This window comes from Pagrus pagrus, assembly GCF_965226575.1.
Source record: "Pagrus pagrus genome assembly, chromosome: 7".
Taxonomy (NCBI): Eukaryota; Metazoa; Chordata; class Actinopteri; order Spariformes; family Sparidae; genus Pagrus; species Pagrus pagrus.
The window spans coordinates 19,015,651-19,029,286 of NC_140191.1; the positions used below are offsets into that span (position 1 = coordinate 19,015,651).

The window sequence follows — 13,636 nt, forward strand, 5'->3', positions numbered from 1 at the left end:
TAATGATATGACTCTGATTAGTGACTTGGCAGCACCATGAAATAACTGCAAAGTATCCTTAATTAATATAATTTGGTGCAGACTTTGAATGGTCTATAGCTGGAGATAAATACAGCTAGAGCACTATGTGGGCGGGTGTCTGAGTCTGTCCTAGTCGGTGCCCTGGGTCGCCTGGTGGGTGGAGGAAGGTTCTGGCCACACAAGTGACAGAGACAGTAAGAAAAATAAGGGTTGGGGTTAGTTTAAGATAAGTTTTAGTTAAATTTATGGGTGGATGTGAAAGTAGATGTTTTAGTGCTGTTAGGCATCAGTTATAACTTACATTACAATGTATATTACTGCAAGGATAATAAACAAAATAACTCAGCCTTACTGTCTCTAACAATGTTTTGCTTTGTGTTATGATTTGGTTGGGACTACTGTGAAATATACTCCAATAAAACGTGATTATTGATTATAGTGCAACTGATTGCTACACTGTTCATGTGTCATTTAATAGATTTAGTCATTAAAGGCAATTCTTCGACATATGTCTTATGTACTCTGTAAAGAAATCTATGACAAGGTTTGTGACTGTGTGTTGAGCACATTGAACATCACTGAGTCCTGAAATCTCATGAAACAGAATTTTGTAAAAAGATGCTAAATTTATCTTTTCTCTGCCTCTCCATGTTTCCGTCTCTCCAATCTCTAGTGTTCCTCGGCGTCTCCGGCTTGTCAACCTACCAGGTTCGCCCCAACAGCATGTGTGTCCAGTGGCAGCCTATTCTTCAGGCCACATTGTACAAAGTTTCCATACAGTCTACACTCAGTAAGTACATACTGCTACTGCTTATGAGATTGTATGGCTTTGTAGCGGTATGTGTTTATCCTTGTACATATGTCAGTCCTCATCTCTGTTCTGTGGTTAAAAAGTGAGTTTTAATTATCTGCTCTGAATTTCAGTTTTATTTTAATTTGTTGAAATGTGGTCTGAATCATATACATATAATACACACATAAAACACACATGCACATACACACAGTCAACTGTTAGCTGTCCTCACCAACATTTCTTTGTGCGCCTGCCGTCATCCCGACATATTTGAGCCTTCCACATTGTGAGAAACGAGTCACATGCCAGCAAAGTGACTGGACCACAATCCAGTCAGTAAATCAAAAGTTTTACTGTATAATAATAGTTGATGATATTTTGTAAGGTGGGTGGATCGAACTCCAAATTCAGAAAATGTTTCCTTATAGATTTACAGTCTGTCCCTGTGAAAATGTCTTCTCTGTTTATTCTGTTTAGTCAGCTCAGGACTCTCTCAGTGGAGGTGTGTAATGGTTACACGTGTGGAGGTTACACATGCTTTTCAAAGTCACCTGGCTTCATATTGATATGAGCCTCTGAGGAAATAAGTGTTGAATATTTCTGTCATTTCACATGACAGGGGTTTAAATTGTAAATGATATTCATAAATCTCTCTGTTTGCTGAAAGGAAAGGAGATATGATATGCTCTCCCCATAAAACGACATGGGAGGAGGCCACTTTGAGAATTTCTCATGTCATCGCGTCAGAAATATAACACAGAGTATGACCTTAGGGAAGCCGTTTAATGGAAAGCTCACTCAGTTATTAAAAGGCAAGAAGAAAAGGAGGGGACAAAGAAAGGAGCTATTCAAAACGAAGACAGAAACTAGCAAAAATATATCTAATTTATAAAAAAAAATAAGCAAAAGAAAAAAAAACTATGTCTAACATACAATAACCTTAATAAAACCACTGTACAAGTTATCCTTCAGGAGAGTACTTCAAAGCAGGTCCACTCTCAGTGAATGACTTTAAGTTCAAGTTTATTTTTATTTGTCCTCAGAGGGCCGTTGGTTGTTCAGCACAGGGTCATATAAAAAGACTGCAGTGTAAAACAAAGTTAAGTGACATATTCTTGATATTTTTCAGAGATATCACTCATCATAGCTGTCTTTCACTGCATTATGCAACCACCTATAGAAATATATAATTCCTTTATTGATATGACAGCTTATGTTAAAAGGCCTCATTAGAAGCAGAACCAGATGCTGTGTGAATGTGTTTTCTTCTGAAATGACAAAGAGAAAAAGATGCATGGTTACAGAAAGGGATGTAAGTCTTCTGCTCTCAGTTGATATTAAATTGTACTAATTCTGTGCTGATGCAGTAGGACATCATGTCACCGACATCTCTGGAACAAAACAGGATTTTTTTTTAATTACATTTGTTACTTCTAAAAAGAGACTAGTTAGAAATAGTTTGACATTTTGGAAAATCTATTAATTTGTTTTCATGCCGAGGGTTAGATGAAAAGATCGAAGCCACTCTCATGTTTTTTACGCTAAAAAAATATATTTGTATTCTTTATTTATTTATTAATTCATTTAAAAGACACGGTGTACAGCTCAAACAAACAACTGTGCCGCAATATAGCTTCAAGCTAATTCCATTTGTAGTCCTTTGGCAGGTCAGAGCAGAGAAACAGCACAATGACAAACTTTTTTTCAGAGAAACAAACAACACACAAAGTGCTGATAGAGCTGCAGCTCCTCACATCATCGGGCAGGGTGTCACACTGATTTGTAGCTCTGTCTGAAGCTACAGCTAAAAGGTGATAACCTTAGCTTAGTCCGGGAAGTTACAGCATCTAGCCGTGAAATAATTACAGCATCTAACTCCCAATGAAGAAAATATGATGTTTAGAAGTCAAATTTAGAGGTAGATGTTTCTTGTGTATTTTCCTTTTGAATATAGATAATCTGGTTATTTCCCACTGCTGACCATGTTTATGCTAACATAGCTAATCATCATACTAATGACATAGGCCTTGAAAAATAGATTCATTTTAAATAATGTCATTTCTTCTATTCATAATTTAAATCTTTTTTGCTTCTGTCTTTGTAAGCTTACTGAATGATATGTATTATGTGGAAGTCTCGGACAATTTGACTTGTCATAGCAGGAAAAACAGGTGTGAGTAATAAAATAAACAACTCTGTTCCACTTTGCCATGTCAGAGAGGCAAACACGCACAGTATTAGCACAGTGACAGTGCAACACCTGAATTGAATGCAGCTGTTAATGGATTTTCGTGACAGGGTTCCTGTAGATGTTTGGAGGTTAGTGTCGATTAAAATAAATGGGAGTGTTGGCTGGTAAATGTAGAGATGAGAGACGTGAAAAAATTCACTTCTGCTTGAAGTGATGTGTGTACACCTTTTATTGCTTTTACTGTCAGAACTCAGACAGTGAAAACATGGGGGAAGACGTGTCTCTTCCATCTTCCTTTCCTCGCCTTACTTTTCTATTTATCTGTCCCTCCCTCCTGCCAGAGCAGCGACTGGATATTCTAGCTGGAGTTCAGAGATTTGACTTAATCCTTGCAGAGCCAACCAGCTGCTTAAACACCTTCTCAGATGGAAAAGTGCAGCGTCTCTATGACAGCTGTTTCCCTAAACTTTATTATCTATGGCTGTTTCCTGAGTGGAGGAGGAGCTAATTTGTCACTCGGCGAGATGAGAGACACATTAGGAAATAGAATTAGACTAATGAAACTGACAAATGGTGGCTATTAGTGCACGTGTATGTGCACATTTCCAGTTTCCAGTTTGTCCTTTTTTGGGTGCCGACATAAATTCTCAATCTTTTTTCCCCTGCGATGCTGTCCCTCCACAGCTTTTCAAAATAAAAACTTAAATGGAATCGTTTGTAGTCTGCAATCCGAAGGAAATTCATGAGAGAAGTTGAAGGAAATCAATAATGTGATTCTTCTTATTTTCTCTGTGGATATAATGATGTTTTTCCTACAGTGATTTTTTGGCTGGGCTTCAACAAAGTGACTTTAAAATGACAATATTTGTCTCTGTGACCCTAAATTCAAGTATTGGTATTAGCATGGTTTGTAATGATGATGCAAAATCATTTCTACATGTTGCAAATACTCAAAAGGGTATCAGGAAGGAACGATCTTCACATCATCTTTATTTCCAGATGTCATGACCATGTATGTGCAGACTTCAGCAATAAACTTCTGTTGTGCCCTTGAGCAAGGCACTTCCGTAGCTACCTGACTGCTCCAATAAAGCTGCTTAGTATCCACCTCTGAAGGAGAGTGATTGGACTCAGCAGCTCCCAGGCTTTAATCTGATGCAGAACATGGCTGAAATTAACCAAATGTGCTCCATAAATACAGTTAATTGGAAACAGGAGCCTTAGAGGGATTTAAACTTGTTTGGATTGTTTTGTTGTTGACCTGAATTTCAGTCATTGCAAGTCATTTTTTGTTTTGCTGTTCACTTGCAGATGGCCAGAAGCAGGAAGTGAGCCTGGGTGGCGGTGCTTCCCGACAGTGCTTCTATGACCTCACTCCCAGCAGCCAATACCAGATCAGTGTTCACACGCAGCTGCAGGAAATGGAAGGACCTTCTGTGTCCATCACTGACATGACACGTATGTTGCAAATGTTTCATATAACCCCCCAATTTCTTTGAGGTTCGTCCTATTTATTTAAATTTTTCATCAATATTTTGAAAGGGGCCGACTCACCCTTTTGTCCTCATTTTTTTTATTTACCCATTTCTTATCTTGTCCTCTATTTTTCCATCTGCCTCTTCTGTAGCCATGCTGTTTCACCTCTGCAACTTTCTGTTCTACTTTTTTATTCTTTTTTCGCTCTCACTCTCTCTCCTCTGTCTGAGAAGACAGAGGCTGCTGTTGCAGTTCATTGGTCAACTGAGGAGCTGAGGTGAACTGCACAGCTCCAGGGACTGGGAGGGCTAAACGCACAACCAGGGATATAGATAGATGGATAGATATGGTCTCAGATACACACATGTGCTGTGTGCACACAAACACAAACACAGATTGCCAGGCTGTAGTTCACAAATGAAGAAGAGTTAAGATATGTACCTTTGTGTCAGAAGTAAGCTTATTATGCGAAATAGTCCCTTTAAGAGTGCTAAATTATTAAAAAGGTATTATATTACAGTATTTGATAATAATTAATGATGCATTTACATGGTATCCATATTTTTAGCTGGTGGGGATGAAGCTCATTTTACTACTTTATATATTGGTAATTAATTCTATATCAATATTTTCCTCCAAAATGTAGTGGAGTGGAGGTAAGTAGCATAAAAGGGAAACATGAAGTAAAGTAGAGTAAGAGTACCTTAAATTTGTACTTTAGTACAGTATTTGTAAATGTACTGTTACTTTCAAACATTGTCCACAGATAGGTTAATATTTTCTGTCTGTGTCTTTTAATAATATTTTTTGGAGGGGAGAGAGACCGTCAAGACAGGAAACACACGATGACAATGGCATCAACAACTATAATGAGGTGGTCCTCTGACATGAATCACTCCTGAACTCCACAGTCTCTCTCTGTTCACTGGCATTTGCCACAATCTCAAACCAACAAAGATGCTCAAACAACAAAGTTAATCATTAAATCAAACACATTATTTATCCATAATCACTTATTTAACCATCAAGTTAATGTGGAAGCTGAAGAAGCATTTGTTGAGATCATTTTATCTACTCTCATGAAGTATGTGCCCCTTCTGTGGGAAGTCATCGATGTTTCCAAGATGATTTACCTGCTGTACACCACTGTGACAGAACCCACTGCTTCCTGCAAAGTAATTGGCTTCGCAGCGAGGCATACCTTAACCTGGGGCTGTTTTGACTCTAAAAAAACAACCTCTGGACAGACTGATACTAATGAAAAAAAGTACTTTTCTGTCCCAAACTTATAGAAGGAAAGAAAGAGAGAGAGCGATAGAAAGAAAGTAGAAAGATAAAGTCTGACTGCTGCAACTCAGTGATTGAAAGATAGACCGAACGAAATACAACAGCTGGATTCCTCATGTACACAGGTTGTAAATACAGATTGCAATAGACATATTTTCTCTGTAAACCTCCAGAACTTGTCTGTCTGGAGGAAGAAGAGGATTAGGAAACTTTCAGCTTAATAGAAACAGGCTACTACTGTCTCTCATTGTGTCAGCTTATTGACTGTGTGTGTGTGTGTGTGTGTGTGTGTGTGTGTGTGTGTGTGTGTGTGTGTGTGTGTGTGTGTGTGTGTGTGTGTGTGTGTGTGTGTGTGTGTGAGCATGTGGGTGGTCGGCAGATAAACTCGATGATGGTGCCACTTGTCACTGCCATCATGATCGATGACCTTGTCTTGTTTCTGGTGTCTGTGTGTGTGTCCAGTACCAGCACCAACTCAAGCTCCGACTGAACCCCCGACCACAGAGCCTCCCCCCACCATCCCGCCTGCTAAAGAAGGTGAGCAAGAAGCCTGACACACACACACACACACACACACACACACACAAACACACACACACACACACAGATATTATTCCCGCAGTGTTGTTGGTAATCTTCACGGTGCTCTGATTACTTTTAATGGTAATTGAGTTCCCTGACACCAGAGTTCATGCAATTTTAGTTCAATTTATACAAAGCCATGCAGGTGAACTTGTAAACCATGCCATATTTATAGCAACAGGTACACGTGATATCTGTATTGTCAGTGTTTTATGAGGTGGTGTCTCCACATGACCAATAACACAACACTTTTAATTAAAAACAGTGAAATTTGATTGCATTTGTTTACTTGAAAGGTGTATGAAATGTGATAGTTCTATTGGCAGACACTAACAAATGTGATTACAGATTATGAGGCTATTATCAGGGGCAAAACAAATCTGAATGGGCTATGGAAGAAAATGTAACCACGTACACACAGCAGTTTCACTCTTAAATATAAAACAATGATTACCACCACACCGGATTTTGAAACAGGAAACAAAACGGTTTACGTTTAATAGAGTAATGTCACGCTGTACTCTTTACACAACTGTGACTTGTGTTTAGTTTCAAAACATCAGCAATGACCTGCAAGGAAATTTGGGGATTTGGTGGGGGGTCATTTTAACAAAATTAGGGAGAGTAAATTTAAAGAAAGCAAAGTGGAAAACTGAAAAAGGTCAACACTTAAATGTCTCATACAGGAAGTCTACGAGACATTTTCCACAATGACTTAATTGTATAAACTGTACAGGGGGCTAGGGTGGGCTGCAACCTATGCCAAAACAAAGAAATGCTACTCTTATCCAGCTTTACTAGCTTATTACCTCAGGCTCAGTCCAACTACCAGTCACAAACAGGGCACAATGGCTCCAACATACATACATACACCTATGATAGACAGGAGACCCTACTATACTGTAGCTACAGTATGTGCGTGTTGTCTTCCTAAACGTCAAGGAAGCTATAATCTTGACAGTAACAAACTGTTTCTAATTTTCCCCAGCGAGTTAAACTACCTGTAAATGTAATGTTTTTATAAATGCTGTTGAAATGACCCACAAACTAAAATAGTAAAGCCAAACTTTGATCAAAACAACTTAATGTCCAATGATTACCCTTTACTATAAACCTTCAATTTCAGCTGGAAAAATAAATGACTCATGAAATAAGACAAAATATTCTCACTGTAGAGGATTTTTTTCCAAATGGCCTGACCATCCCAGACAGATTAGAAACAAAAAGGGTACAAGTTCACAGTCCGACCCTCCACCTCCCACTCAGACGATCCTCCTCCTCTGTTCCTGTCTGATGGGCTCAGGTAAAAGAGCACGGACACACCCGCTGAGCCCGTCTGTTAGCATTTCTGTCTCAGTTTCTGACCTTTGTCAGACCCATGCCTCCATCTGTAATGACAGGCAACCTTTACTCAGGACAAAACCACAAAGACAGAGAAAAGAGAAAGCAAAGGTGCATGCGTGTCTGTAAGTGGAGGGACAACAACGATAGGAAGTGAATGAAACAAAGTGATGGGCAGGAGGGCAGAGAGGGGCCGAAGACAGAAAGGAGAAACAGATGAGAGACAAATGGGAAAATAGGCACAGTGGTCACAGCAGACAAAAAGCAGTGACAAAAGACGTGTGGTAAAAAAACAGAAATAGAAGGAAAATTATGATGAAGTGGTGACAGTCTTTAAGACAATAACACAGACAGAGAGAATGAGAAAGTCTCAGTAAAATCACAGCTTTTAACAGAATCAGTCACATTAACCTTGTTATCAAAACGTTCTCCAGCTCACCTCTAACTTTACATTGCTGACAAGCACGAGAGCGCCACTTAAAATATAGGACAATAGCATATGTCTCTTAAAAATAAAACTAGCACTAGTGTAGAAGTTTTTGTTCTCTTCTCTTCTCTTCTCTTCTCTTCTCTTCTCTTCTCTTCTCTTCTCTTCTTTAATATTGCACCCACTTTTCCCCATAAACAGCATAGTTACGGTGAAGATTTTTCCTCAACTTTTATGGAGGCTGACATGGTCGTGAAAGGTGTTTTTGGAATTTAGTGAATAACTAGAGTTTGAAAACTTGTTAAAACCACAAAACAACTTTACGGAGGCAAAGATAAGGCTACTGGGAGTCATTGAGAAACCTGAGAGGAATAAAAGAAGAGGGAAAGGAAAGCCACTGTTGGACGAGGAATATGAATGAGCAGCTCTCAGAAGGAGAAAAAGTACACAGACCCAATGGAAATAGCACTTTTCTTGTTGTTTTTCTTTCTTGAGTTGGAGAGTGTGCACTACCTTTACTTTTAGAAGTCAGTCTGAAAATTAATCTGAGGACCCAGACTTTGCATATTTACCCTTTTGCAGCAGATGTGTATTTACAGTGCTTCATACTATGCATATTTACTCTAAGACTGAATATATTAAACAGCCAGTTGAAATTCAAGTTCTGCTTTGTCCTCGGCTAACCTTCATTCTGTATGAAATTACTTCTTTAAATGCAGCGATAAAATGATGTGCTGTCTAAATCCATACATCTCTCTCGTCTCTCTCTGTCTGTTCGTCTAGTGTGTAAGGAGGCCAAGGCTGACCTGACGTTCCTGGTAGACGGCTCTTGGTCTATCGGAGATGACAACTTCATGAAGATCACACGTTTTCTCCACAGCACCGTGGGATCACTGGATCTGATCGGACCAGACGGCACCCAGGTGAGTCATGGTTCAGGACGTACACACACTGGAGGTCAGAGAGAATCTCAAAGGAGGAACTCAGGAATGAAACAGTAATGAACAAGTTTTACTTTAATGCTTGTACAGTACATCCCTTTTCCCGAATGCAGCATTTAATTGGGAAAGATTTCTAATTTAACAATGTGATCTCATGGTGAGGTGCATAAGTGGCACGCCACGTGCATGCATCCATACATTTCAGGCTTTACTTGTGTCATTTAAGTTTTGGGTGTGCAGGAAAAAGAAAAAATCAGGTGACCCTCATCAGTCGTGGTCATAGTTAGGTGACCTTGGTAGTCATGGTAACAATAAATTGTGAAATGGCTGCTGTTTGTTTTGGTTTAGTCAATGAAACTACTTGGTTAGGTTTAGGAAAGATCATGTTTAGAGTTAAAAGAAAGGCTAGGGATAAGGTGAGGGTTAGGTTTACATAGCTCATGTTATGTGACATAAGTTAAACAAAGTCATAATTGACTTTTGGCTTCACTTGAGTTATGAACACCCTCCTCCTGGGTTATGATTCTGTGTTTGTTTGAGCCATTCATTCACGCCAGCCTCCTCCTCTTTATACGACATTGCATTTTTTTCTCTCTAACATCAAATGACACATAGACACAAAAAAATGCAATGTGATAACACGTGAAATGACTTAAGAAAGTGGCGTGTTTATTAATAAGACATTTGGTGAGACCAGACTGGAATTAAAAATGTGACCATCTAGGTCTGAATAATGTTGCGGTGAGTCTTAGTGCGCTGTTATTCACATTTAAGACTGTGTCTTGTCTAAATGTCTGTGTCTGGTGAAAATGAATGCATTGCCAGTTTGTACAGTATCATAAGTTAACCAGCAGAAATACAAATGTGCCCAAGGCTTTTAATTTTTGTCCGTTCGCTTTGTAATTTATCCTCATTCTTAAAGCTTTTTCCCTCTGAAAGATGTGCGCTCATGGGAAATGGTATGTAAAGCAGATGCTGGCTTACATATCATAGTGTGATCCGTCGGTAAAGAACCCATTCATAGCAGAGAGACTGTTGTGAAAAATATATATTTGTTCAAAAAGAAATATTACATACCCCTGCGGATTCTGCAGGCAGGGGATTGTAATCTTTCTAGTTGTCGTGTCTTGCGAGCACAGCACAGTGGCAAACATACAGTAAAATTCATATATATATCTTATATCATATATCCATCCACCTATTGCCCCCCCAACTCTACTGCTCCAGCCAACTACCTCATCCTCTGCCCTCAATCTTTTATATACTGTAACCCATTTCATCTTTCACTACTCTGCAAAAGAGAAAGTAGATAATGGAATAATGGAGGCAGGGCGCTGTACATCCAGAGTAAAAAGATGGAGAGTGATTTAACATCATGGCTGACCCTTCTCAAGATCTGCAGCTTGCCTTCTGTAAGCTGCTGGATATTCACTGCTACATTTCAGACAGAACTAGAAATCATGGACATAAGAGACATTTGAGCAAAAAATGTACCTTAACAGTCCAAGTTTACTCATCACCCTTCTTGACCCAGGTTGGCTTGGCTCAATCATTGTTTAAAGAAGGCTGCTGCTGTTGGCATTAATAGATTGTGGAGCAAAATTGAAAACATTTTCTTTTGGCTGTCCTCTGACAAATCAGCATGACCACAGCCCTTTGTGTATAGAAAAGTTTAGAAAAGTGAGGAGGAACTTTAAACCCCTAGTGAGTCAATCTTTACTTTCTGGAAATGCTTTTTTTTCTTCTTTCGTTGCTTCACAGCGTTCGATTAACTCTGCTCATTTGCTGCCACTGTGTTTTGTGCCAGAGAACATTACTTTTCTGGCAGAAATGGTGCTCTAAGTCCAGATGCATTAAAAGCTGGAATGAAGATCAGATGGTTGAAGCATCAACTAATACACTATCAACTTGATTCATAGTGAGCAATACTTTGAATCAGAACTACAGTGAATATATATCTTTTCCAATGTATTTCACATGTGTCAGTGTCATCAGTACCAATGTCAGGCTCTAACTTCAGGTAGTATTTCTTGACTGTCAATGTGAACTAATTCCTTTGTGCTTCTTGCCTGCATGCCCCCCCACTGTGTCAGCAGAGCTCAGCTGGTTCATTTGTCACACTGTAGAGGTGCTTGCTAAACCTTTTTCTTCCATTTGTGTACTGTCTGCTGTTAAGTAGTTTGCTACCCTCACTGTGCCCCATCACCCTTTTGGCAGTAGGCTACCGAGAGCAAAACACTGGCTGTAATGTGAGAGAGTTGGCTGTACAGTAAAGAGAGAGTTGGCTGGTAAATGTAGGCTGCCCTGAGCCAACAACAGCACCATTAGCAGCCCGGAGGTAATGATAGTTGTTCGGCCCTCTTAGAGTAGGCCAATTAGATTGATTATAGCTCTGATTTGGGATATATATATATATATATATATATATATATATATATATATATATATATATATATATATATATATACACGCACATATATATATATGACATCATTAACATGGCCCTCTTGTGCTCTGTGTGAAAAATATTAAGACCACCAGCAGTCGACCAGGTTAAAAAGGTGAAACTGTGACATGTTACTACTTTCACACATTAAACCATGGAGTTAAGCAACAAAACTATTCATACCTGCTAAAAATAAATACTGGAGGGCTCATATATCCTGTGTGTGCTTCAGTGTGCATGTTTCATTTTCTTATGTTACTTGGGTAGTCTGTGCAGAGCCCAGTTAAAAGGCTACACAGAGTGACTCAGATATTTTCTTAGTAGATTTTAAGGTAACCAGTTAGCTTATGTTTGCCAAACCTATGACACTGTCGCCTTACTCTTAGTCTACTCCATCCAAAAGCAAACTACATAAGCTACTCACTATCCCGATAGCCTAGTTGTTAGGCCATGCCACTCAACACATCTTTATAATTTTTGTGTCTTTTTTCAATATAATACAGGGTGATTGATCACATTCAACAGGTCCGCTATTGTCATCATTTGTGACTACATCTGCTCTGCACAGCATGATCGGTTGATGACTGTAATTGTGGTGTCATAGCTAAGAAAAGTGTACCTCATTCTGAAAAAATATTACCTTGCTCTTTTTGTGTGTGTGTGTGAAAATTAGTGGCATTGTGACTCACATAAGTGTATGCAGATGATGACACTTTTCTGGGATTTTTTCCCTTCAGGCAAGTTTCACACACCAGGTGTCGAGAAGATAGACATTCAACTTCGTCATATTTGAAGTTATTTTATTTATCTGTCTGTCTGCCTGTCTGTCTGCCTGTCTCTGCCTCTCTGCAGGTGGCCATTGCTCAGTTCAGTGACGATGCTCGGACTGAGTTCCAGCTGAGTTCCCATGGCAACAAGGAAGCGCTGCTGGAAGCTATTCAGAAGATCAGATACAAAGGAGGAAACACCAAGACAGGTCAGACAACGTTGTCTTAATTTACCTGAACCTATGTAAAAGAAGAATCTTGTTCCATTAGTTGTTGTGCTGGAGCCTTCGTTCGTCTCACACAACTTCTCAGAATTCGCCCATACGTTGTTGTATTGTGTCATAGATGTTTAAAGTGTTCAGGGCTATCCAAGGACTTCTCATCCATGCTGGCTTGGGATTGAAAGTTCATTCTTAACTTTCAAGAAGCAGCAGCAGCAGAAAACTCACCCAAAAATCTCCCTACAAGGCCCATCAGCAGCTGCTCTGGAGCTTTTTGACTCTTTGTCTAGAATTTAAATGTGTAATTCCTTAACAACTGGGCAATGGCTGTTTGTTGAGGAAACTACAGTAATGGTGCGTGTGGTGAAATTGTTTTCTCAAATGCTATTTATTTAAAGGCAAGAATTAAATTTAAATTCACAAGAACCTGTCTTTATAGGCAAACTTTTCAAATGTGGAGCATCATACGAGATACCTGTTGAAACTGTCACATACTGCAAAGCGGAGCGACCTTAATGGGTTCATTACAAGCAGCTTGGGGTTGTGAATCTGTCGTAACATTCATGTGGAACACAAGGTGAATGTCAGCAGCCTCAGTGCATTAATGTGGTTTTACAGGTAATGCTGGACATTCAGAGGATTCTAACTCTCCTCAAATCCGGGCCATGGCTCAGTGTCCATTCAGAGTAATTGTGTCCTTGAGCTTTCCTATCAGCCGCAGGCCTGATCATCTCCACTCTTATCCCTTCCTCCCCCGTCTCAGCTCCTCTTTCTCTGCTTTCCTCCCCTTCACTGTATCCCTACTCCCATACTGTGTTCTCCTTGCTTTGCAGCCTCTTTGCTTTCCATTTAAGCTTCATCACTTCTCCCTTTTCATTGTTTCCTTGTCCTCTCAACTGTCCTTATTTTTTGTCCACCATTTTTTAAATGCTGTCTTTTGTCCTTCTCCATTTGTACTCCTACATCTTCTGTACTGTCTTACAGTGTAACAGGTGGAAACAGGTGGCAATTTAGCTGACAGGGCAGTGTGTGTGTGTGTGTGTGTGTGTGTGTGTGTGTGTGTGTGTGTGTGTGTGCGCGTGCACGTGTGTGTGTGGTCTACAGCAGAACAGAAAATATACCATGAAATCTCATTTTCAAAGA

The 13,636-nt window shown here is 39.5% G+C and overlaps 1 protein-coding gene across 2 annotated transcripts in view; it reads left to right on the forward strand.

Annotated features, from left to right (window-relative positions):
- Positions 1-13,636, forward strand: part of col14a1a (collagen, type XIV, alpha 1a) — a 133,478-nt gene that overhangs the window by 62,153 nt on the left and 57,689 nt on the right. For both annotated transcript variants that reach the window (XM_084357692.1, XM_084357691.1), the window contains exons 23-27: positions 695-811; positions 4,317-4,463; positions 6,231-6,305; positions 8,902-9,041; positions 12,358-12,481. In XM_084357692.1, coding sequence (XP_084213818.1) covers positions 695-811; positions 4,317-4,463; positions 6,231-6,305; positions 8,902-9,041; positions 12,358-12,481 — 603 coding nt within the window. The remainder of the gene's footprint in view (positions 1-694; positions 812-4,316; positions 4,464-6,230; positions 6,306-8,901; positions 9,042-12,357; positions 12,482-13,636) is intronic.